Genomic DNA, 27662 nt, shown 5'->3' on the forward strand with positions numbered 1-27662 from the left:
TAAAGAAAGGCCACGTGCATAACAAAGACCCAGCAACCAAAAATAAATAATTTTTCTTTTTTTTGTAAAGAATGGCTGTTATCAAAAAGACAGGTAACAAGTATTATGGAGAAAAGGAAAATCTGTTGTGCATTGTCGGTGGGGATTAAATTGGTGTAAGCACTATGGAAAACAGTACAGAGGCTCCTCAAAAAATTAAAAGCAGGACTACTGTATGACCCCACAATTCAGTTTCTGAGTATTTATCCAAAGAAACTGAAACACGGACTTAAAAAGATAATATGCACCCCCATGTTCATTGCAGCATTATTTATACTAGCTAAGTCATGGAAGCAACCTACATGTCTGCTGATGGATAAATGGATAAAGAAAATATGGTATGTATATCTGCAATGAAATACTATTCAGCCATGAAGAAGAAAATCTTGCCAAAAACATTGATGGACTCTTGCGGGGGTTGTGCTAATTGAAATGAGAAAGACAAATACCATATGAACAACACCAAAAAGCCAAACTCATAGATAACAGAGAACAGATTGGTGACTGCCTGAGGCAGGGGCAAGGGCATGGGAGTATGAAATGGGTGGGTGGACAAAAGGTGTGAACTTCCAGTTGTAAATAAATAAAAGTCTTAAGAATGTAATGTACAGCATGGTGACTACAGTTAATAATACTGTACTGTATATTTGAAAGTTGCTAAGAGAGTAGATCTCAAAAGTTCTCATCACAGTAAAAAAAAAAAAAAAGTTGGAGTTTTGTGATGGATTTTAACTATATTTACTGTGGCCATCATTTCACAATATATACATATTTGAATCATTATGTTGTATACCTTAAGCCAATATATGTTAATTACATCTCAATAAAAAAATGAAAAGAATATGAAAAGGAATATATATATATATATGTATAACTGAGTCACTTGGCTGTGTAGCAAAAATTAAAGCATGTTAACTATACTTCAATTAAATTTAAAAAAAAATAGAATTAGCATATGGTTCAACAATTCCATTTCTTGGTATATACCCAGAAGGATTAAAAGCGGGGTCTTAAAGAGATACTTGTACACCTGTGTGCATAGCAGCAGTATTCACAATGGACCCAAAGTAGAAGCAACCCATGTGTTCATCGGTGGAAGAATGGATAAGCAAAGTGTGGTATATATGTACAATGGAATATTTTTCAGCCTTTTTAAAAGAGAAGGAAATTTATGGTATATGCTACAACAGGAATGAACTTTCAGGGCATTGTGCTACCTGATATAAGCCAGTCACAAAAAAATAAATACTGTATGATTCCATTTACATGAGATACTTAGAGTAGGCTAATTTCATAGAGACAGAAAGTTGGGTGGTAGTTGCATGGCCTCAGGGGGAGGGGAAGTGGAGTGTCATTGTTTAAAGGGTATAGCGTTTCAGTTTCACAGGATGAGTTCTGGAGATGGATGGTGGTGATGTTTGTGCATAATAATATGAACATAGCTCAGTAAAGAATGCCTGCAATGTGGAGACCCAGGTTCAATCCCTGGATCGAGAAGATCCCCTGGAGAAGGGAACGGCAACCCACTCCAGTATTCTTGCCTGGAGTATCCGATGGACAGAGGAGCCTTGTGGGCTACAGTCCATGGGGTCACAGAGTTGGACACAACTGAGTGACTAATACTTCAACACTTCAGGTGGTACATTTTTTGTTCTATGTATTTATCATACTTTATTTTAGTGGAGGGGGACCAAGTGTGTTGACTTTTCTCAAAAAGACAGTGGAAGAATAGTGTCCAGTTCCTTTTTTGAAGCCAGCATAACCCCAAAACCAAAATCCTAAGACACAGCAAAAGAATTTTATAGAGCTGTATCCCCCATGAATATAGGTACCAAATTCCTTTACAAGATAACAGCAAATTAGATTCTAGCCATCACACTGTTGTTCAGTCGCTCGGTCATAGTCGACTCTGTGCAACCCCATGGACTGCAGCACGCCAGGCTTCCCTGTCCTTCACTGTCTCCCAGAGTTTGCTCAAACTCATGTCCATCGAGTCAGTGATGCCATCCAATCATCTCATCCTCTGTCGCCCCCTTCTCGCCTTGCCCTCAATCTTTCCCAGCATCAGGGTGTTTACCAGTGAGTCGTCTCTTCGAATCAGGTGGCTAAAGTATTGGAGCTTCAGCATCAGTCCTTCCGATGAATATTCAGGGCTGATTTCCTTTAGGATTGACTGGTTTGATCTCCTTGCTATCCATGGGACTTTCAGTATGTCAGTGACAAATAGGGTTTATCCCAGAATCGCAAAGTTGGTTTAACATAGAACGAATTAATGTTTTTCAGCACATTAACAGAATAAAAACTGTATGATCATTTAAGTATATGTGGGAAAAGTATTTGACAAATCAGCATCTATTCCTTACTAAAAACTCTTAGCAGACTAGGGGTGATAGGAAATTTCCTCAGACTAAAAGCATCCGTGAGGCCCATAGCTCCGCGCCCCAGGAGACTCGGCACCACCATGGAGGAGTACCATCGCCCCTGCGAAGAGGTTGGCTTCAATGCTGATGAAGCCCACAATATCGTTAAAGAGTGTATAGATGGGGTCTTGGGAGGTGAAGACTATAATCAGAACAATATCAACCAATGGACTGCAACCATAGTGGAACAATCCTTAGCACATCTGGTTAAGTTGGGAAAAGCTTGTTAAGTATATTGTGACCTGCGCAGTGGTCCAGAGGAGTTCATATGGCTTTCACACAGCCAGCTCATGTTTTTGGGACACCACATCTGATGGAACCTGCACTGTAAGATGGGAGAACCGAACCATGAACTGTATCGTCAACGTTTTTGCCATTGCTATTGTCCTGTAGCTGGCTAAAAATACTTGGCCAAAGCCATTAACCTAAGAATTTCTCAGTGTATCCTTTCTAAAAAGAGTAACAGTTACTTATTCTTATGCTAGATGACAAGTGTGCAATATGCTAAAAGCATCCGTGAAAAAGCTTTATACATCACTGCTTCCTGGGAGATGAGGAACAAAGCACAAATGCCTGCTTTCACTGTTTATATTCCGTACTGTTCTAGAGGGCCTGCCCAGAGCAAGAATGGGGAAACCAGGAAAAAGCAAAAAGATGGGAAAGGAGGAAATAAAACTGCTCCTGTTTGCAGATTATGTAATTGTTTACCTAGAATATTGCAGTGATTCTAAACAGGTTTAATAAGGTTATAAGATAGAAGGTTAATAGACAATCTGTTATATTTTATCATTTTATAGATGTGAAAGAGATACAAGCTAGCCTCATCTTTTTCCCAATAGTTTTTTTCTTAAAAAGTCATAATTTTAATTCTTATCTTTCATTGTTTCTTCATGCATATATAAGCTTAAATGTATGTATTTATATATGTGCGTATTCTTTGTTTTTTCTTCCAGTTGTAATGAGAAATAATCGACATTTCCCAACATTTTATCTAAAAAATTTTCAATTATACATAAAAGTTGAAAGAATTACATAGTGAACACATACATGGTCTCTCCCTAGATTCTTTAATTTAGTTAACCTCTGTTGTGTCTGCTTTACCAAATATGTTCATCTAGTCATTCCCCTCTTTTTTCATTCCAGATTAAGTTGCAGACATCCATAAACACTTGAGTACACATTTCATCAAAGTTCTAATATTTGTATGCTTGATCTTTCCTTATAATGAAATTTACAGGCAGTGAAAATATTAATCATAGTTCTGTCATTTGATGAGTTTTGATGAAAACTGTTTTAAAAAACACCAACTGTTAACATACAGAACATTTCCTTCATTTCAGTAAATGCCTTACTCTTCTTCTTTGACAACCTTTTCCTCATTCTCCAGGATTAACTCTTTATATATTTTTAAACCATAAAACCAACGTTCATCGTAAGTTTTCTTTAATTATTTCATATCCCCCCCAAGTGAAGCAGAATTTCATTTTTAAATTTGTTTTTAAAATTTCATATTAGTTTCTATATTAGCTTTTTAGTTAAACTTCCTTGTGTGTATGTGTACATTTTAGGTATTGTTTTCACAGTTTAAATCTTCAAATCTTTATTTAAATTTTAATCTTTAACTTTTCACAGCATGTTTGTGGTTGATACAATATAATTTCATGTAAAATATAGAAAACTTGCACAAATATAGGCCCATTTATCCCTAGTACTTATAATTCATGCTATAAGCTTTATGTTATATATGCCTATTGTATAGATCCGGTAACACAGTGTTATAAATTTTCCTTTAGGTAGTCACATGTAACATAAAGATAGTGCTAGGAAAGTGTATTCTTTTATATTTACCATTTGTGTACTTCATTTTTTCCCCTGAGTATTTTCAGATGAAATAGCATCTGGCCTCAGTTCATCAGAAAACTCTGTTCCTTTAGCGTCAGCTAGGTTGCTTGTAATCTGCATACACACATATTTCAGAGGTTAGCCAGAGATGTGGGCAGAGTGAATATGCAGAACTTTGGAGTGCCCCTTCTGTGCCTCCTTTCTGGATTCCCCACCCCGACCACCTTTCTAGATCTCTGCTGTCCAGCAGAACTCTCTGTGGTGATGGAAATGTTCTATAACCTGCACCTTCCAGAATGATAGCCACTTGCCATGTGCGGTTGTTGAGCACTTGAAATGTGACTGGTGCAGCTGGGAGATGACCTTTTTAGTTTAATGTATCTAATTCATTTAAATATAAATATTCTCATTTATCTAGTGGATATTGTATTGGACGAACTTTTATTGTAGAAAGTTGTATTGAACACAGTGTTTTAGATGCTGCGATCATCTTGAACTCTGTCCTCATATTTCTTCCTCAGCCAATAAAGCAATAGGGCTGTGTACAGGTTTGAGCAACCTGCACAGACTAGTGCTTACCCTTTTTTCTCATGTGTCCTCCCTTCCAGTGTGTGCCTGATTCTGATTGGTCTATAGAATCTTCAGGGGTGTGTGTGTGTGTTCGCTCATGCACGTATATTCACTGGTGTTTATATCTGCATCCAGTAACAGTTGCACCACCATTTACTAGAAGTCAAACTCTGGTAATCTACCTCTTGTCAATCATCTTGGCAGTGATCTAATTTTAAGGGATTTGTTTTTTGTGCTTTGTTATCAGAATTTGCTTGCCAACTACTTGTTATCCTATCCCCTTTTACCTTGCTAAAAGTAGTACTAACCTTAGGTTACTGAATCTTAATATTCTAAATTTGATATTCCCATCTCAGATATGCTAGAATTTAATGGAACTCTTCAAAGCAGTAAACACGTATCATCGATAACCGTTTGGTGTACCTTGCCTTCTCTAGGTACCTGAAAAGGTTTAAGGTGATGAAGATCAAAGTTTTGAGAAGCTGGTGCCGTCAGATTCTTAAAGGACTTCAGTTTCTTCATACTCGAACTCCACCTATTATTCACCGGGATCTTAAGTGTGACAACATCTTTATCACTGGCCCCACAGGCTCAGTCAAGATTGGAGACCTAGGTCTGGCCACCCTGAAGCGGGCTTCTTTTGCCAAGAGTGTGATAGGTATGTTTCACAGATACCTTGTGAAAGTCTAACTGGCTTTCTGGCATTAACTTTATTTAGAAACCTGACTCTGTCAGAGCTTTTATAATGTGAAATAAACCTTCAGAAATTCATAGCTTGAACCCAGGAAGCGATACGGAGTCCTCTGTGTTTATGCCTCTAGAAGCATCCTGAAGACAGTTGTTTTGTGAAGTTACATGAAGAGAAGTAAGGTGAACTTTGTTGACAACACCTCATGTAAGAGAACTGTCGCCTTCCTGGGTCATTTTGTTGATGCTTAGTATCATACACTTAGTTATATAATAGATAAACTGTGTTAACTTTCCCCATGAAAGAAATTGAGTTTATATATAATTTAGTTTCTGAAAAGGTCTGTTGTATATATTTGTATTCAAAAAAATCTGCCTTTTAAAACTTTTAAAATGTAAAAATATAATGGTTCATTATCAACTTTTTCTTCTACTCTTCAAAAGATCTACTTAAAACAGTTTTCAGTCTCCGTACTATTTACACTTTGGTTTGGACAGTTCTTTGTTGTAAGGACTGTCTTGTGCGTTGTAAGATGACTTAACAGCATCCCTGGTCTCTGCTCTGTAGATGCTGGTAGCATGCCCACTTGTCCACCTCCCTCCTGTCGTGACAGCCAAATATGTCCCCTGTGGGGCAAATTGCCCTCCTCGACAGTCATTGATTTACAGGACAAGGCTGTGTGTTAGGGCATTGCAGCTGGAAATATAGTTCAATGCCTATTGTTTTATAAACTTTCCCATCTGAAGAGGGTGCGACAGTTTGAAAGCCTAAATTTTCATGAACTCTGTTCTCTGAAAAGGTGACGATGACAACAGCAAGAAAACTTCATTTTTAAGTGGGCTAGAATCCTATGTTTTAATAAGAAAGAACATAGAATACCAGTAATTTGCACATCCTTATAAAATAGTGTTCTGGGGAGTTATTTAAAGCTGTATTTCCCTTCTGCCTTCCCTGTTGCCTATAAAGGAAACAGTTCTTTGTCTTTGGTATGTTAATCTCTGGCCCAAGAGTTTTTTCTTCTTTCTTGTTTAAACTGTATTATGCAAGCCTGTTCTTAGAAATGTTCTGTAATTTGAGGTATCTGGGCTTAATTTCTTTGGAAACTTGGTGTGTGGAATCACACACTCCACACTCTTAATTCAGCAGGAGAACACAAATGCAGACTGAATGGTGTGTGTGTGTCTATAGGGTGTCCCTTACTACATTTCTTACATCTGCAGTAGATTTGCGAACTATGGGGAGGGTGAGAGGCCTCACAGACGTTTACACTATGTTATTTTAAAAATGCACTGAATGTCAGGTTTTTTTTTACTGCACAGCTGCGTTAAAAGTAAAATTGATCAATGAACTGTTATTGGCAAGAGACTAGCTCTAAATGTTAACCTTACAGCTCTCATACAGTAGGGGGCAGACAAGTATTTTTATCTTTTTAACCTATCATCCTGTCTTACAGATAGATGCCATTTTCTCTAGTTTACTCTTTGCTGTTCTCACCTTTTTCTTCCATTTGTTTTCATATGAGTTATATCAGTTTATCTTTTATGTGAAGCTCTATTTGACATTGTATAAGAGTAATCCACTTGAAACAGTAAATAAACAGATGCTTGGTCCTCTTCATACTTTTTATAAAGGAATTGCTGTGAGAGGTCTGTAACAGATTTGATAGAGCAGACTAAGGTGATTTCTCTTCTCTCCCCTCACTTCCTCCCTGTCTTTCTTTCATCTTTACCCCTTCCACTTTCTTCTCTCTCACAGGGCAGCCCCTCTGCTGTGCCCCCCAACCCCCACCCCACCATGAGTACTTCTGCAGTTTCTCCTCACATTGAGTCTGAATCCTTCTTTTAATTTAAGGTACCCCAGAGTTCATGGCCCCTGAGATGTATGAAGAGAAGTATGATGAATCCGTTGATGTTTATGCTTTTGGAATGTGCATGCTCGAGATGGCCACGTCTGAATACCCGTACTCAGAGTGCCAGAACGCTGCACAGATCTACCGTCGAGTGACTAGCGTAAGTCCCGTCAGAACTGACTGGTGATCTAAGAAGCTGGGTAATGTCAAACCATGCAGAAGGGAACAACAGTAGAAAGCATCACATGGTGTTCATCCCTCATCTCTCTGTGTCTCCTCTTTTTATAAGGACACTGGTCAGATTGCGTTGTGTCCAGCCCACTCCAGATTGGCTCTTCTAACTAATTGCACCTGCAGTGATCCTGTTTCCAAATAAGATCACATTCTGAGATACTGAGGGTTAGAATTTTAACTTATCTTTGTGGGGGTGACACTGTTCAACCCATAATAGCTCATGGGTTCATCCAACAAATATTTAAGTCTCTATTATATTCCAGACTTCTTTCTAGATCCTAGGTATTGAATATTATTGCTAAGTAAGACAAACCTGTCTACCAAGAGCTTACTATTCAGTGAAGGAGAACAAATAAGTAAACCAGACAGCTACCATAGGGTATAAAAACCGTTTTCCTAGGGTCAGTATGTAACAAAGCATGTAGTAGTTGTGCCTGATTGAGTTTGATCAGATTAGGAAAATTATGTGAAATAGGGGAGACTAAGATAATACTGCATGTGAAAAATTCTATAATTTGTGTGTCTGCAGTTTGGAAATAGGAAAAAGAAGAGACAAGGAATAAGGGAGGAAAGGAAAGTTGAGACTGTGCTTGAGCACTGGGAGAACCATTGCAGCCACTATAAGACAGTGGTAGTTGTCATGGGACTTCCCTGGCGGTCCAGTGGTTAGGACTCTGCGTCTTCACTACTGAGAGCATAAGTTCATTCCCTGGACTGGGTACTAAGATTCCACAAGCCACTTGGTACAGCCAAAAAAAGAAAATCCCACATTTGGTAGGTGTTGTAATATCAGACCTAAATTTTTAAAAGATTATTTTGACTGCAGGATAGAGGATGGGTATGTGAGGAAACTCTAATAAAAGCTGAAAACCCAGTTAAGAGGTATTGCACTATTCTGAAGGAATAACTAACAGACTGAAATAAAGGATTAGAGGTGGCCAGAGCGGATGGATGAGAGATCAGTTTTCTTTATAGATTAGAATTCAGTTAAGCTAAGGTGTTCTTTTCCACTTAATCTTTATGAAAACAAATAATAACATGAAAATACCCTTTGTAAATACATATCCTCTGAACGGAGATCAAACTGAATATTGAACTTGATTATAAGGTTAAATATCTTAATTTTAGGACTGTAAAATTTACAGTTTGTATATAGAATGGTTAGTGTAATTTATTTACTCACTTAAACCATCTGTAACTTTTTCTTCATTCCATTATACTCTAAACCAGGAATTAGCAAAGGTTCATGGGCCAAATCCATCCTGTTACCCATTTTTGTACAGCCCACGAGCTAAGAATGCGCTTTGCATTCCTAAATGATTGAGGCCGGAATCAAAAGAATAACATGTGATGACATGTGAAAATTATATGAAATTCAAATTCCAGTATCTAAGAAGAAAGTAAAGACAGCCACTCATTTGTTTCTGTATTTTCTATGTCTGTTTTCACATACTACAATAGTAGTCGAGTAATTGCAACAGACTATTTAGTTCCAAAAGCCTAACTTATGTACTGTTTGGCTCTTAACAGAAAGTTGCCAACTCCTAAACATATGCCACCAAAACTTAAAAAGTTCTCTGAAGAGTTCTGTAAATAATTACCAATCTGCCGAAGTAGTGGTAATGTTCTGTTAGAATGCCTTAGCCTCTATATTTGGAGTAGACAGGAGAATCTCAATGTGCGCAAGTAGTTACTTCAGTAATCAGCTCTGATAATTTGTAGGCAGTCTTTTCTCTCTCTTAAGAGTAGAATGATCACTTCAGTGGTGAGAACATAAGAGATTTTAATGTAATAACCACTTTTCACTGGCCATATTTATTCTTTCTATTGCCAAAGAATAAATAGCATCTTAAACCTAGTATTACTGCTTGAGGTGATCATTCTAGATTTTAAACACAAAGACCTATTCACAGAAATACTTTGTTTACCTTCCAGCAATGCTGAATGTTTTGATAGTGAACAGACCAGAAGAGTGAAGTACACATAAGCTAGCCATATACTTAAACATTCTCTACTGTCTCTTTCAGCTACTGCCCTTCTTTGTGGATCTTACAGTATTCTAACTTGAAACTTGGTAGATTTTGTTAATAATTAACAGATAGTGCCTTGCTGTCAGAGTCACTGCCCAGGTATAACTGGGTGGTCTAGGGGTAGGTGTCTCTGATTAATCTTTTGAGTTTAACTCCTGATTATTTCTCTAAACAAATACAGGTTGGTACTTAAAATATCTCAAGGGATCGTGGAATTTTAGTTTTTTTTGTTGTTGTTAAATGAAGTTCAAAAAATAACTCTGCTATGTAAAGAAATTAAGTTATCAATTACATGGTAGTACCAATTTTTTTTTAATGCAGAATGAAAGAATGACCTGTATTAAATTCTACCCTGTTCCATATTTACCCACCAAATATGCTTACCTAGTTAAAATAATGACTGTGTAAGATGAGTATGTGACGGATGTAGTCAACCCTATTGGGTAAAAACCTGTTCACCAGGCTCAGGGCTGAAACCAATGGTTTGAGTTCTTTGACTTCAGACTCTCAGGCACAGATAGCACTGCCATAAAATTAGGTAAAAGTTTATATAAGCAGTTATTTGGTAAACATAAAGAAAACAAATTAATTTGATTTTAGGATAATGCATTTGAAACACTGTAATCAATTAACAGATGAATCTTTATTTTCGAATGTGAGCTCTAGCTCAGTTGAGAGGAGAATCCCCTTCTCAAATGAAAAAGTCTGGTGTTAGCTTAATAGACCCTAGGAAGACCAACATCACAGTTTCCATAGTCTTAGTATGATATTCAACCTTTTTTCAGTCTCTCAATGGGTTGTGTGGGGTTTTTTTTAAGATAAAAATTTACATACCATAAAATTAACTGTTTAAATCATTTTAAGGTGTAAAATTCAGTGGGTTTTAGTGTATTCAGTGTTCTGCAGTCATTACCACTAATGCCAGAACCTTTCTGTCACCTCAAGAAAGAAGCCCTATACCCATTAGCAGTTGTTCCTCTGACAACCACTAATGTGCTTTCTGTCTCTGTGGATTTGACTTACCTGTTATGCACATTTGAGACAAATAGAATCATTACATATATGGCCTTTTGTGTTACACTTTGTTTTTGTGTTATGCTTTGATATAGCATAGTGTTTTCAGGGTTTATCCATGTTTTAGCATAAATTGGTTCTTCAGTCCTTTTTATGGCTGAATAATATTGCATTGTATGTATGTCCTTTACATTTCTGTAGTTTCTTCCTTCTTTTCTCATTGTTTAAACTGTTTGAACCTATAGCCACCCTCACCTGGAGAGGAGTTGGGAACAGAAGGGATGAAATGTACAGTGTTTTAAAAGGTACTGTCCTAGAGCCTGATTTATTAATTCTTTGCTTACAGTGTTGTGTTTGTAGCATAGCATTCAGCGTGTTGTAGGTACTCAGTGATATTTTGAAAAATAAATGATTCAGTTAAAGGAATCCCAGATAATAGTCAGATCAGACACTAGTAAGTATTGAGGAGTTGAATTTACCCTGCAAAATAAGGTCACCTTAGAAATACTAACTTTATCCTACTGATGTGAAATCAAGTAGTGGCTTAGAAACTAATACACTTTATATAGGTACATACACAATTTATTCTGTAAAATGGGAAAAACTATTTGGTATAAATCAAGCAGAAAACAGTAACTTTGATAGAGTCAGAATTCCATCATTAGAAAGGCATTTGATAAAGTCGTCTGTTCATGTGTTCTTCCATCAGTTCTCACATCACTATTTAGATCTTTGCTCTGCAATGTACAGTCCCCCAAAATGGAAAATTTTGGCCCTATCCCAGACTGATTGGATCAAAATCAGCATTTCACAAGATCCAAAGATACTTTGGGTGTATGTTAAAGTTTGAGAAGTGTGAGCTGGAACAGTGATCACCACAGGTCCCTTCCAGGACTATATACCTTATTTTTGGTTAAAAAAAAAAAAGACTATTATAATAGCAAACGTTATTTGAATAAATTTTTGTTCCATTGTTCATGGAACATTTTTACTAACATAAGTAACCAAATTGACTTCGAAATCTAACCCTATTTAATTGCTTTTTTTCCTGTGTTATTTAGGAGTTGCTTTTTAAAAATGCAAAATAGTAAATAAGTCAAGCTGCAGAAAAGTTAGAATAAAAAGCTTGAGGCATTAAGTCAGTTGGAACTGTTGGAATCCTTAATTTCTAAGGATACTGAAAGCATTTGTTTGTTCTTTATTTTTCCTCTTAGCTGTGAAAATTGAGTTCCATATTACCTACAGTTCATTATTCTGTACTGTCAATTATTATATTTCTTATCTGGAAAGTGCTGTTTTGGTTTCACTAACCTCCATTCCCATCTTCTGATTTTCATTGAAGAAATAAAAGGGGCAATTTTTATTAGTCCTTTTTTAATTTTCTAGTGGGTTTTTTTTTTTTTTTTCATGTTTTGGGTGCTGAGATAAATACGTGGGGAGTTTTTAAGCACCTAGGTTATATGGTGATTTATATAAGCAATAGTGATGACTCTACTGAAATACACCTTGAAATAGTATACTACATGTCTGACCTTGCAGTGGTACAACTGCCATGTAAATAGCAGATGTTAGCAGTGTAAATATTAACGCATGTACATGCTAGTCTCAGACATTGCATTAAGCACTTTCCATATATTATGTAATTTAATTCTTCCAACAACCCTGGACAGGAGCGATTTACTAGTAGTATTATCTACATTTTGTAAATAAATAGTCTGAAGCTCAGAATGGATAGCCCATGATTACATATCTAGAATATAACAGGGTTATTTGTTACTCTGTTATTCCAGGTCCCCTGCTCATATCAAAATTCTGTACTGAATCCATAAATGTCTAGGGCAGTGTCAGTCTGTGACCTGAGGGCCTTTAAACCTATCTGTAACTGCCAACGTGAAGGGTGGAGATGTGCTATTTACCCGTTGAGTAATTATATTCTGTGGTGCACTGATGATAAACTGTTGTTTGTCGTCGTACACATGCATTTCATTCAGGTTCTACTCTCTGGGCTTGCTTAGAGAGGCCTTACCTGTCCATCCATCTAAAATGACCTTACATGTGCACACACTTTACTTCTGTCTCCTTATGATTTTCTTTTTCCTCATGACCTTTGTCACAACCTTACCGTGTTTACCTAAAGCCCCAATTAGAGCACGTTCTTGGGCTGGCGGTGTTATTTGGCTTATTCTTGGCTATATTCCTAGTGTTTAGAGCCAACGGATACAAGGCACTCAGTATTTGTGAGATGAATGCATGAATACAGAACTATAGGGAGTGAAACACAGTGTTGCTGTGGAGGAAGTGGGCTCTGGAGGTGGGTCTACTTGTGTTCAGATCCCACCACTGTCATTTCCTGGCTGTGATACCTGGGGCAAGTTAATTAACTTCTCTGAGCCTAAATTGGTAGTGAGAATAAATGAGAAAAGTGCCTAAATACAGTTAGCAGTCAGTACCTAACTCACACGCTAGTAAAGTAATGCTCAAAATTTTCCAAGCCAGGCTTTAACAGTACGTGAATCATGAACTTCCAGATGTTCAAGCTGGATTTAGAAAAGGTAGAGGAACCAGAGATCAAATTGCCAGCATCTGTTGGATCATCAAAAAAGCAAGAGAGTTCCAGAAAAACATCTGCTTCTGCTTTATTGACTACGCCAAAGCCTATGACTGTGTGTATCACCACAAACTGTGGAAAATCTTCAAGAGATGGAAATACCAGACCACCTGACCTGCCTCTTGAGAAATCTGTGTGCAGGTCAGGAAGCAACTGTTAGAACTGGATATGGAACAACAGACTGTTTCCAGATAGGAAAAGGAGTACGTCAAGGCTGTATATTGTCACCCTGCTTATTCAACTTATATGCAGAGTGCATCATGAGAAACGTTGGGCTGGAAGAAGCACAAGCTGGAGTCAAGATTGCCGGGAGAAATATCAATAGTCTCAGATATGCAGATGACAGCATCCTTATGGCAGAAAGCAAAGAAGAACTGAAGAGCTTCTTGATGAAAGTTTGAGAGTGAAAAAGTTGGCTTAAAAGTCAACATTCAGAAAACTAAGATCATGGCATCTGGTCCTATTGCTTCATGGCAAATAGATGGGGAAACAGTGGCAGACTTTAGTTTTTGGGGCTCCAGAATCACTGCAGATGGTGACTGCAGCCATGGAATTAAGACACTCCTTGGAAGAAAAGCTATGACTAACCTAGACAGCATATTAAAAAACAGAGACATTACCTTGCCAACAAAGATCCATCTAGTCAAAGCTATGGTTTTTCCAGTAGTCATGGATGGATGTGAGAGTTGGACTGTAAAGAAAGCTGAGTGCCGAAGAATTGATGCTTTTGAACTGTGATGTTGGAAGAGACTCTTGAGAGTCCCTTGGATTGCAAGGATATCCAACCAGTCCATCCTAAAGGAAATCAATCCTGAATATTCATTGGAAGGACTGATGCTGAAGATTATACTCTAATACTTTGGCCACCTGATGTGAAGAGCTGACTCATTTAAAAAGACCCTGATGCTGGGAAAGATTGAAGGTGGGAGGAGAAGAGGATGACAGAGGATGAGATGATTCGATGGCATCACCAACTCAATGGACATGAGTTTGGGTAAATTCCAGGAGTTGGTGATAGACAGGGAGGCGTGGCGTGCTGCAGTTCATGGGATTGTGAAGAGTCGGACACGACTGAGTGAGTGAACTGAACTAAGTATTACCATTATTATTAGCATTAGCATCATTATGGCAGGTAGCGAAATAAGCTGTCTCTTGTTCAATTCTTTTATCTAGTGACATTCAACAAACAGCAGTGTTAAAAATGTGTTTAATGAACTAAGTTTTAAATGAGTGCAAATGAGCTAGCATTTATTATCTTGCCTCTTGCCAATCACCTTGCAAAGTGCTTTACATATACTATCTTATTTTAATCTTTTATATTCTGATAAGTAGATAATACTTTCATTTCACAGGTAAGAAAATAGATTCAGGGGTTAAGCATTTTGCCCAGGGAAATGAAGGAGAAATACTAACTGTAGGAAGAGAAATCCTTAATGTTATGCATGTTTAATGCATGCATAAAAATCCATGTTAAATGGAATTTAATCCATTTAAGATTTAATCTTAAAATCCATTTTAAACATGTTAACTAATGCAAACCTTAGAATTTATTCCTTTGCCTGCCTTTGTTTTTAAACTTTTCCCCCCTAGATTTCAAGGTAGAAAACCTGAGAGTACATGGGTTCGGTTCAGTTCAGTCACTTAGTTGTGTCCGACTCTTTGTGACTCCATGGAATGTAGCACACCAGGCTTCCCTGTCCATCATGAACTCCTAGAGCTTGCTCAAACTCATGTCCATTGAGTCAGTGATGCCATCCAACCATCTCATCCTGTTGTGCCCTTCTCCTCCTGCCTTTATTCTTTCCCAGTATCAGGGTCTTTTCAGATGAGTCAGTTCTTCCCATCAGGTGGCCAGAGTATTGGAATTTCACCTTCAACATCGGTCCTTCCAATGACTATTCAGGACTGATTTCCTTTAGGATTGACTGGTTTGATCTTGCAGTCCAAGGGACTCTTGAGTATTCTCCAACACCTCAGTTCAGAAGCATCAATTGTTTGGCGCTCGGCTTTCTTTATGGTGTAACTCTCATATCCATAGCTGACTACTGGAAAAACCATAGCTTTGACTAGATGGACCTTAGTTAGCAAAGTAATGTCTCTGCTTATTACACTGTCTAGGTTTGTCATAGCTTTTCTTGCAAGGAGCAAACGTCTTTTAATTTCATGGCTGCAGTCACCATCTGCAGCGATTTTGGAGCCCAAGAAAATAAAGTCTTTCACTGTTTCCATTCTTTCCCCATCTATTTGCCATGAAGTGATGGGGCAAGATGCCATGATCTTCGTTTTTTGAATGTTGAGTTTTAAGCCAAGTTTTTCACTCTCTCACTTTCATTAAGAGTTCTTTGCTTTCTGCCATAATGGTAGTGTCATCTACATATCTGAGGTTATTGATATTTCTCCCGGCAATCTTGTTTCCAGTTTGTGCTTCATCCAGCCCAGCATTTCACATGATGTCCTCTGCATAGACATTAAATAAGCAGGGTAACAATATACAGCCTTGAGTCTAAGATTGGTAAGTCTAACATTGGTGTCATAGGTTTGAGCCCCTATTCAAAAAAGAAGAAGTTATCTTGAAATTTCCCACCACTAGCAATGAAAAGATCCAAATAAGAGTGCTGATGTACTTAGCACAATTTTTGTCTGCAAGTAAAGGAGTTGCAGTGGCATCAGTTTTTGATGTGGAGGATAGTGCATTTGTGTTTGGAGCAGTGCACAGGCTCCCATGGATCCAGAGAGTAATCAGCCTCAGGGAATCAGGAGGTCAGCTAATTGCCTTGGATAGAGCCAGTCAGATTTGGTAGAGAGTTTGAAAAGGCTTGTTTTCCAGTGGGATCATAAGGTTTGTTCAAATTCCTGTAAATTAATGGTTCATACCAGTAAGAATCTGGCTGAATCCAGCCTTCTGACATCCAAGGTAGAAATAATGGGGATTTTTAATTACTTTGTGTAATTTGACTTTGTCACTGATTCCATTAGCCTTTGGATTGCAAGATTCGAACATTCTGTCTGGGAAAAACAAAATTAAAGCAGTTGGAGTGAAATGCCTTTTGGTCTTTATATAACAGATTGCATTTCAGCCTCCTTTTTTACAGAAACATGTGAAGCTGATTCCTGATTAGATAGGGATTGAAAAGTTGAGGAAAACTTTGTATTTTTTTCTTCAGCAGTTGGAATTTTTTTGGTGATATCCCAGAGATCTAAATCCACTTGAAATTAGCTGAAATGATTGCTTTATAAATTTTATTCCTATTTCCATCCAGTAAATTTAGATTACACACATAGGCAAAAACTTTGTGTATCATCTGGTGTATCCTGGGAACATTTTGCATGATTTTCAAAGTCATTCTAATACTCTCCTGTGATTTGATTAGTATTAAAGGGTCTTAATATTCAGATGTAATAGATCAGACCATTAATCTTAAACCACAGAGTTGGAAGTCATTGCCAACATTTTAGATGCTAAACAATAGTTGTGAAATCCTTGTTTGAGAATTTCTCAGAAAAAGTAGTTTTACTTCTCCCAACTAAATGTTGATCTGTAATTCTCACAGCATTAGACTGCAAATAAAAAGTGATAGGATGTAGAAAGATGGTTGCTGCTGTGTTTTAAGTGCAGTATAGAGTGTTGAGCTTCCTGGGATCTTGTAGATAATCTATGTGCCAGAGGTTGATGCAATTACATTGTAGTTGTTCCTTGCCTCTGGGTGTTTTGAGGTGTACCTTGAATACTGAGGTAGGATTCAGTTGACTAAAAAGAGGGGCAGTAGAAAGAATATGCTTGTGAACATATGCAGTATTCAGTGAAAAAGTAACCAGTTTGACTGGATTTACTTGGGGAGATAGGAGTAGGTAGAAGTTGGCTTGTGAGGGCTTTCTGCCCCAGGTTAATTTAATTAAAAGTACTGTAATATGGACTGAAACATTGAACTAGACATTATTGAATCAGGATTCTCATTTTTACTTTACCATGGACTAGGCCCTTAGCCCCTAGAATATATTCTGTTGTATTCTAGGTGCTGATGATGATGCAATATATTTAGTAGGTGTCTGATACATACCAGACTGAATTAGACATGACTCCTCATAGGTTCCAGGAGGTACTGAATTCTGACCTTGACATGGCATTAATCTCTCTGGCCTACAGTTAGTTGTCTGTGTGAGCAGGTAGGGACTCTAGCTCAGATTCTTTCTAGCTCTCTGATCCTATGGCCATCTTGTAAGTGTGGGGAATTATTAACCATATTTGAGTCATGTGATACGAATTAAATGATATCAGACAGTTGGGAATGGTTAAGTGTCAGATGACTGGATGAAGCTAGGTGATTGAACAGGCCATAGTGTAAAATAAATACTGGAGAGAAAAGCAGCAGTGAGGCCCATCTTAACTTGATCTTAGTTTAAGGAGGTGAGATGTTGACAGATGTAGATGAAGATCTACAAGACTTTCTAGAACCAACACCAAAAAGGATGTCCCTTTTCATCCTAGGGGACTGGAATACAAAAGTAGAAAGTCAAGAGATACCTCTTAACAGGCACGTTTTGCCTTGGAGTACAAAATGAAGCAGGGCAAAGGCTAACAGAGTTTTGCCAAGAGAAAGCACTGGTTATAGCAAACACCCTCTTCCAACAACATGAGACGACTACACGTGGGTATAACTGGGGACTCAATAGTGAAATCACATTGATATATTCTTTGCAGTTGAAGATGGAGAAGCTCTATACAGTCAGCAAAAACAAGACTGAGAGCTGACAGTGGCTCAAATTGTGAACTCCTTATTGCAAAAATCAGACTTAAATTGAAGAAAGTTAGGGAAAACTACTGGCCTATTCATGTATGACCTAAATCAAATCCCTTAGGATTATACAGTGAAAGTGACAAATAGATTCAAGGGATTAGATCTGATAGACATAGTGCCTGAAGAACTATGTAGGTTCGTAGCATTGTACAAAAGGCAGTGATCAAAACCATCCCCCCCCCCAAAAAAAAAAACCATCCCCAAGAAAAAGAAATGCAAAAAGGCAAAATAGTTGTCTGAGGAGGGCTTACAAATAGCTGAGAAAAGAAGAGAAGCTAAAGGCAAAAGAGAAAAGGAAAGATATATCCATCTGAATGCAGAGTTCCAAAGAATAGCAAGGAGAGATAAGAAAGACTTCTAAGAGATCAATGCAAAGAAATAGAGGAAAACAATAGAATGGGAAAGACTAAAGATCTCTTCAAGAAAATTAGAGATACCAAGGGAACATTTCATGCAAAGATGGGCTCAATAAAGGTCAGAAATGGGATAGAATACCAACAAAAGCAGAAGATATTAAGAAGAGGTGGCAAGAATACACAGAAGCGCTATACAAGAAAGATCTTAATGACCCAGATAACCACGGTGGTGTGATCACTCATCTGGAGCCAGAAATCCTGGAGTGTGAAGTCAAGTGGGCCTTAGGATGCATCACTGTGAACAAAGCTAGTGAAGGTGATGGAATTCCAGCTGAGCTATTTCAGATCCTAAAAGATGCTGCTGTGAAAGTGCTGCACTCAATATGCCAGCAAATTGGGAACACTCAGCAGTGGCCAGAGGACTGGAAAAGGTCAGTTTTCATTCCAATCTCAAAGGAAGGCAATGTCAAAGAATGTTCAAACTACCACACAGTTGCACTCAATCTCACATGCTAGCAAAATAATGCTCAAAATTCTCCAAGCTAGGCTTCAATAGTATGTAAACTGAGAACTTCCTGGTGTTCAGGCTGAATTTAGAAAAGGTAGAGAAACCAGAGATCAAATTGCCAACATCCGTTGGATCATAGAAAAAGCAAGGGAATTCCAGAAAAACATCTACTTCGGCTTCATTGACTATGCTAATGCCTTTACTGTGTGAATCACCACAAACTGTGGAAAATTCTTCAAGAGATGGGAATACCAGACCACCTGACCTACTTCCTGAGAAACCTGTATGCAGGTCAGGAAGCAAGTTAGAACTGGATATGGAACAGTGGACTGGTTCAAAACTGGGAAAGGAGTACTTCAAAGCTGTATACTGTCAACTTGCCTGTTTAACTTATATACAGAGTACATCGTGCGAAATGCTGGGCTGGATGAAGCACAAGTTAGAATCAAGATTGCCAGGAGAATATCAATAACCTCAGATATGTAGATGACACTACCATTATGGCAGAAAGCAAAGAAGAACTAAAGAGTCTCTTGATGAAAGTGAAAGAGGAGAGTGAAAAAGTTGGCTTAAAACTCAACATTCAAAAAACGAAGATCATGGCATCTTGCCCCATCACTTCATGGCAAATAGATGGGGAAAGAATGGAAACAGTGAAAGACTTTATTTTCTTGGGCTCCAAAATCGCTGCAGATGGTGACTGCAGCCATGAAATTAAAAGACATTTCCTCCTTGGAAGAAAAGCCATGACAAACCTAGACAGTGTAATAAAAAGCAGAGACATTACTTTGCTAACTAAGGTCCATCTAGTCAAAGCTATGGTTTTTCCAGTAGTCATGTATGGATGTAAGAGTTGGACCATAAAGAGAGCTGAGCTCCTGAAGAATTGATGCTTTTGAACTGTGATGTTGGAGAAGACTCTTGAGGCCCTTGAACTGCAAGTTCAAGCCAGTCACTACTGAGGGAAATCAGTCCTGAATGTTCATTTGGAAGGACTGATGCTGAAGCTACAATACTTTGGCCACCTGATGCAAAGAACTGACTCATTAGAAAAGACCCTGATGCTGGGAACAATTGAGGCAGGAGAAGGGAATAACCAGTCAAATTTTTTTTTTCTATTTTTTTTTTCTTCCATTTATTTTTATTAGTTGGAGGCTAATTACTTTACATCATTACAGTAGTTTTTGTCATACATTGAAATGAATTAGCCATGGATTTACATGTATTCCCCATCCCGGTCCCCCCTCCCACCTCCCTCTCCACCCGATCCCTCTGGATCTTCCCAGTGCACCAGGCCCGAGCACTTGTCTCATGCACCCAACCTGGGCTGGTGATCTGTTTCACCCTAGATAATATACATGTTTCAATGCTGTTCTCTTGAAACATCCCACCCTCGCCTTCTCCCAGAGTCCACAAGTCTGTTCTATACATATGAGTCTCTTTTTCTGTTTTGCATATAGGGTTATCGTTACCATCTTTCTAAAGTCCATATATATGTGTTAGTATACTGTAATGGTCTTTATCTTTCTGGCTTACTTTGCTCTGTATAATGGGCTCCAGTTTCATCCATCTCATTAGAACTGATTCAAATGAATTCTTTTTAATGGCTGAGTAATATTCCATGGTGTATATGTACCACAGCTTCCTCATCCATTCGTCTGCTGATGGGCATCTGGGTTGCTTCCATGTCCTGGCTATTATAAACAGTGCTTCGATGAACATTGGGGTGCACGTGTCTCTTTCAGATCTTAACCAGTCAATTTTGAAGGAAATCAGTCCTGAATATTCATTGGAAGGACTGGAACTCCAATACTTTGGCCACCTGTGTTAAGAACTGACAACTGACTCTCTGGAAAAGACCTTGATGCCAGGAAAGATTGAAGGCAGGAGGAGAAGGGGCGACAGAGGATGGGATGGTTGGATGGCATCACTGACTCAATGAACATGTGTTTGAACAAGCTGTGGGAGTTGGTAATGGACAAGGAAGCCTGACGTGCTGCAGTCCATGGGGTTGCAAAGAGTCGGACATGACTGAGCAACTGAACTGAATGATATTGTCAGTCTGGATTGGTGGTCACAGTTGTTATGCAGAAAAGGCAATGATGTTGAGAAGTAACAAAGAAGCTAGTAAAAATCTCACTTTTGTCCAGCCAGAGACCTTTAGCCATTAGAGGGAAAGTTGGAGTACTAATGGCTAGCTGTTACCTGCTGTTTTAAATGTCTCTTTTTGTTTAAGGAGCTCCCAGCGAATAATAGTACTTAAGTGTTGTGAAGAAGCATCTGAGAATGAGTAAGGTTTCTGTTCTGGATCATGGAAATAATGATGGCTTTGAAAGAAATTGGTGAAGTCCAGAGAAAGGCAGAGTTAAAGAGAAAGACGATTTAGACCTATAAACTGTTACACGTATGTGAATGGTATTTTATTGTACATAGTGAAAACCCTTAATTTTGGTATATTAAAAATGCTGGTCTTCACAGAGTTAGCTATTTGTGCCTACATTTTACCTCTGTCCCAAAGCTGCCTCAGTTTTGGTTTTGTTTGTTGCACAGTAAAGTTTAAAAACATTCTCACATACTTACATATGATAAACCTATGAAGCAGAGAACATGATACCTGTAGTCCTCTGTTTCGTTTTCATTATCTAAGCATAGTCTTGAGCAGGCTTGCTCAAACACCAAAGTTAAAGGTAGTGGTGGACTGCATGCTATAGTTAGGACCAGTATTGGCCTTCTGCACTACCTACTTGGTGTGCTTGATAGTGATGAGTTATGTTGAGCAGGAAAATTGTTAGAATTAAGTCATTTCCAGCCTATAGAATAGAGATATTTCTATCAAATAACTTCTAAGCTGTTATGTTACTGTTCTTGAGTGATTGAAGCCTTAGTATCCACTGTCTTGTGGGGATTCAGGCTTACCACATTACAAGGGACGGCACTTTGTTATGTTACCCAACCTAGCACTGCCATGAGCAGTACTTTTTCTATCATCTTTGTTAAATTCCATGAGGAAAAACCTTTCCTTAATCACCAGGATTAAAGCAGTAGTCATTGGGTCCAAGAGCTCTTCCTGGCAAATGGAGATGTCTTTAGATAGATCTATATGTTAAGGCTTTTAGGGAAGGAAAAGGAGAAGAAGAAATTCTTACCACTTCTGTGTACTAATGCATAGCTGTTTAAATTTTTTTAATGTACCATGAGACCGTGGTAAGACAATTTACCTTAATGTCACCACTTTCTAAATTAGGTAAACAGGAACTGTTACACTCACTTTTCAAGTGAGTTTAAAGAATATGGCTCCAGTCACACAGACTCGGTATCTATAGGCTGAACTTTATGTACTGGGAGCCCAACCCCAGTATTGGGGTTTTCTTGTCCAGTGTTCTTTAGGCTGTATATTCTGAGTTTACATTTTGGTCACTGAATTCATTCCCCATTTTCTTTTGAAGCTTAGTTTCAACGTGAGTAAGGGGAAGGAGGGGTGTTTAGATAAACAAATTTCTAGTGTAGGTATTGGTGTCAAGGAGGCAGAACCTGTGGACATGGCAGGGGTGGAGCTTTGAGCAAGTGAAGAATCTTGTTTGTCTAGGGACCTGCTGCTGTTGGAGGAGAGGCAGGAGGAGGAGTAGCAGAATAAGTTTGCCTGCTATTCAGCATGTAGTTGTGTTTAAAGGGCTGATCAGTAAGTAATAAGGAGATTGCTGGCTGAGCAGAGCAAACCCATGTTTGAGAGTCGTGGAAGCATGGCTAGTGTTAAACAGGAAATTCAACTTCAGCCTGATTTTGATGTCTGCCTTGCTTATGCTGTGGGCTAAGTTATCCTGTTAACTTACATCTTATATGATCCCCTCCCCCCTCCATTTTCCTCTCACAAGTCTGTTTTGCCTTTTCTGATGGATTTTACAAAGAGAGATTTTTGCTCAGTGTTTGTCTTCGTAAATTCTCATTGCTGCTGCTGCTCTCAAAAGGATTGTGTAAATGAGGTGGGTAAGAATTTCTAATATATACCAAAAGTGTTGTTGTGATATTTATGTATGGAAGGTTTCAGTTAAAGTATTGGGGTTGTTAGTTCAGAATGCTTTTCAAAATAGTTCTGCAGTTTAGTTAACTTACACAGCATTTTCTATGAGAAGGAAGGAGACTTTTCTCAATTCTGAGTGGTTAGGAAAATTTTTACTCTTAGGAAGAGAAAAATGTTACCCTGACACACACTGCAGCTTAAGTTTTTAAGAAGCAAGTGCTGACAGTTTTTAAGAGCTAGAAGATTGAACCGGAGAATACTATATTATGACTCACTTTTATTTTTTATTATGACTCACTTTTATTTTTCCAGCAGATTAGCTGCAAACTGTGAGTATATAGAATTGACAGAAAATTCAGTCTGTGAGATGCATATATGTTTGGAGTTTTTCTTAGTTTAAATAAAGCAACATATTTTATAAAGATTTATGTCAGTTTTTTTTTTTAAGTATCAACTCTGATGTACCCTTGGAGAATCACAACTATTGTTTTTTTTCTTTTTGTTCTCCATTTAAGATTGCATAAAAGTCACCTTTTTTGTTTCGTTTATGAGAATATATAATTTTAATCCCAAAGGTGTCTTAAATGGATATACATTAGCTGTTGAAGAAGTACTTTTGTGTAATGCAGAATAACAAGCTGCTGTTACATGTCAAAGAAACATTTTACGGCACTTCTCCCTGAAGAGAGGTCTTGTGATTCACAGCAGTGAGGAAGAGTGTTTCTGGAGTTGGCAGGTTGCTAGCTCTGGAAGGGTGAAGGGACAAGGCACCAGTCTTTAACTTAGGTTTTCTTATGTGTAAAACATTAGCCCCCCCCAAAAAAAAAAAAACATTAGCCCAATTTATCTTCCTTAGTACTCTTATGTTCTGTGTTCTTGAACCTCGTTCAGAATAGATGAGCAAAACTTTGCTTCTGCTGTTTAAAACAGGAGTGAAAAAAGACTGTGTGGGGCTAAATCAGAGAGTATAGAAAAGAGGGGTCATTTGAAGGATTTTTAGACTCTTAATCATCTTTTTTGAAATAAACAAATTCAAGGAAAAGAGATGAAATACCATCATGAAAACATTTTCTTATCATTGTTCTGTCTGGTGCTTAAATGATGTTTTAGAGTAATCTTAAATCAACTTTTAAATTTAAAAATTTATCAATTATTAAAAAAACAGTCCTGTTAGAACAAGAAGCTTCTGAGTATGATACGTCTTATGTATTGAAACATGTGCTTGTTGATTTTAAGTGGCTTTCCATCAGGTGCCCCAGATGACTTCAGTAGGTCACATTCCAGGTCATTGAAGTTTCATGCTTATTTTTACTTTTTTTTTTTTGGTCACTTTTAATATACAATTCCTGTATATCCTTGCTTCTTCCCAAATGATTCAGAATACCTCTGTTTGATATTTTGATAAGATATTTGGATAATCCTGGCTTCTTGATGCTTGGTGAAATTTCTTGTCTTTTTCATTGTCTCAGTGGGTAATGTTTGAATGCCAGCTGCTGGACTGTCTCTGTTGTACCGGCTGTCTCGGTGCCTGCAGTGTCCTTTAAGGCAGCAGTAGGAGCTGAACATGGCAGTGGTGGTTTCAGTTGTACAGCAGTGGTGCAGAGTTTTCTGTGCTTGAATCTTGGCTATGCGTTGAGAAAGCAGCTTACCCTAGTAGAGTCAGTGTGTTACATGCTGCATAGTTGCTGGTTTTGCAACTGTGATCTGGTATCTTGATTATTCAACTAGCTTTTCTACCTGTAAATAGAAATTCCTGTTTGTGACTGTGTCTGTCTGCATAGGTCAGATTAACAAGAGGATTGTTTTTAAGGATAAGCAAAGCTGAAAGCATGTTCACTGTGGATCTTGGTGATTATTTTTCAAAGAGAATTCTATGCTTTCTTTTTAACTCTAAGCCTTAATTACCATTGGTGATTACTTTTGAAGTCAAAGGTGCCCTAGGTCAGCAAACTTAATAATTCAAAGAGCTTTCAACCTGGACAGTCACATATGAGTCTAGTTCCCATGAATATAGTTAAACAGGTATTATCCCCCTTTGCTAGACAGGGAAATGAAGCTCAGAGCTGCTTCTGCTTGTCCAGGTCACACTGAATTCAAGTCTTATGCTCCATCCTTTCATCTTTCCAGTATTCCTGTGCTAAATTGAAATGGAGAAGTCTTTATTGTCAGTATATGTGTGATTTATTAACTCAATATGTAGAGTTGTCAGAAGGTCAGACTCATTGCTCTAAAATGTGTGTGTTTATGGACGTGGGAACATGTTTTCTAATCCTATTCTGTAGCCTCTTTAACTTCTTTCCTGTACATTTGAAGTGTCCTTACATGAAAGGCCAGCTGTGTATTAGTGTCTAATTTTACCAAAGAACAATCTTTCAGATAGTTTTCTGCCAATAGTGAATGTTCTAGGAACTTATACAGTATCTTATTTTATTTTTTTCAAGTATTTTAGACTGTTCTTCCCATTATATTTGTAAATGGCATCTTAAAAGTTTGCTTTTATACTTTTACATGTTTATTGTAAAAATTAAAAGCAAATATAAAAATCTCCAGTGTTTCTGCTACCAGAGAACTTTTAGTGAGCATCATCCTTTTTTTAAAAAAGCAAAAAACAGTTCCTGTTTTCTTTAGCTTTAATTTAAAATACCATGCCATACCATACCAGCTTGCTCAATTAAAGCAGGCTTTTCCTTCAGTGACATTGTTTTGTTTTTATTAGAATGATTATGTGATGACAAGGACTGGTTGAGAAGACTTAGCTAGACTTGAAAAATAAGAAGATTGAGGAAAAATTCAAATAATATATATTGTCACCGAGACATTGGGTGATTATTTCTAGTCCCTGTCTCCTGTCTCCTCCTTGCTGTGTGTTAGGTGGTCATAGACTTACCTTGCCTCTTGGAAAGTATATCGTGTCGCTACTTCAGCTCAGTCTGTGTGACTTAGAAGAGGCAGGAATAGATAATGAGATGTTCTTCTTCACACCATCTCTCAGACAGGAGTGGGTTGTTATTCTTCTATCTTATATACATTTTCTACATACCGCTGAAATTTTCATTTGCAAAGAATTTACCTTTTGCGAAAATTCTAAAATATTACAATGGTGCTGTTTTATATAATAGTGATGTTAAATTTTTTTCTGAAATTAATTGGAAAGTTTGTTTGTCATTTTATGTTTTCGTATGTACAAGACAATTTGCTCTTCAGTTACCATGCCAAACCAGTCTAAATTCTTCACTTCTTACTGAGCTTGTTAAGGAGTACTATATTGATAGAATACCTGCCAGACTAAGCATGTGAATTCATGCCCACACATGGGTCCTCTGTTCAAAAGAGTTGCATGTTACGTTGATTAATGTGTTAGGGAACAGGGTTGAACAGAAGATCTTCTAACCAATTAGAACTTTGGGCTTTGTTTAGCCAAAATTTCCATTACCTGAAACACAGCGAAAGATGGTAACGATAGCCTACTTTTGTCACTAGCAGTGTGGTGGCCATGGAAGTAAGTGACTCCTCTGTCTTAACTGTTCCCTATTGTTACCTTGTAGGGGCTAAATAGCTACTACCCAGCTCTGACCCTGCATGAACTAGATCCTGCAGGCAAACCAGGAAAAAACCAGGATGGTGAGAAGGCAGTCGAGTAGAACCTTAGGAGGCAAGTTCAAATTCAAGTTCAAAGTCCCTGCCTTCGTTAATGTGTTCCTGTTGCTATTTTTATGATTTTCAGGGAGTGAAGCCAGCCAGTTTTGACAAAGTAGCAATTCCTGAAGTGAAGGAAATTATTGAAGGATGCATACGGCAAAACAAAGATGAAAGGTAAGTTGCCTCTTTTGACCTGGATATTGCTTAAACAAAAACTTCAGGTATAATATGCTCTGAATAGAACCCTCAACCTAAGATGTATGTAGTACTTTACTTGTGCTTAGTTTCTCTGTTTATGTCACTTAATATCTTTGAAAGTAAAGTTCTGTCCACTGGAGGTAGTATTCAGATTTAGTATACTGAAATATTGTAAAAGTGTGGTTTGGTAGACTTTGAATAATCCAGAACAACCTTAAATGTAGCTGCTGCATTCAGTAAGGGCTACTTATACCATCTACCTGATCTGCAAAACTCACTAGGTTCTATCCTGACACAGCAGATCTCTTCCTTAGCTTTATACCAGTTGAAGTCTAAAGATGAAGTAAAATTTTTGGCTCTTTAAAATCAACTCAGCTATGCAGGTATTGATTTACTGTTGCTATGCCAGAATTGAAGAAGAGCAAAATGTCAAAATTCCTTTGAGTAAGAAGAGACAACTTCACCCAGAGCTTGGGAGGAGATCTGGCTTAGTCATTATGCTAACAGAGGGCTTTTCTCAGAGGAGTGGCAAGTATCTGATCTGCCATATAGCTGATTCATCACCCGTTAGGCATGGCAAAGGTCCAGTGTCTGTTTTTGAAAAATAATCTACCTTCACCATCCCCCGTCACCATCCACAGAAGAAAAAGTAGACCCACCTAGTACAAAGTGTAAATTGAACATAATCTACCTCTTGAAGAATATGAGTGGTCAGGTATTTTAGCCAAATTAAAGAATTCCATATCTTCTCTTCTCCAGTCTCATATTATTTTCATAACTTTGTTATTTGGAAGAGCTTAAGATCTTGATCTTTAAAGCTTTTTAGTAGAAATTTAGAGTTTCTGTTTTTATA

General features: G+C 37.8%; 1 protein-coding gene and 1 pseudogene across 28 annotated transcripts in view; both read left to right on the top strand.

Moving 5' to 3' along the window:
• The window catches only part of WNK1 (WNK lysine deficient protein kinase 1), a 131228-nt gene that overhangs the window by 58636 nt on the left and 44930 nt on the right, over positions 1–27662 (top strand). For all 28 annotated transcript variants that reach the window (XM_070453201.1, XM_070453205.1, XM_070453204.1 and 25 more), the window contains exons 3-5: positions 5309–5529; positions 7411–7568; positions 26697–26785. In XM_070453201.1, coding sequence (XP_070309302.1) covers positions 5309–5529; positions 7411–7568; positions 26697–26785 — 468 coding nt within the window. The remainder of the gene's footprint in view (positions 1–5308; positions 5530–7410; positions 7569–26696; positions 26786–27662) is intronic.
• LOC110130292 (dynein light chain Tctex-type 3 pseudogene) lies at positions 2453–2982 on the top strand (annotated as a pseudogene).

The sequence above is a fragment of the Odocoileus virginianus genome, chromosome 23 (assembly GCF_023699985.2).
Source record: "Odocoileus virginianus isolate 20LAN1187 ecotype Illinois chromosome 23, Ovbor_1.2, whole genome shotgun sequence".
Lineage (NCBI taxonomy): Eukaryota > Metazoa > Chordata > Mammalia > Artiodactyla > Cervidae > Odocoileus > Odocoileus virginianus.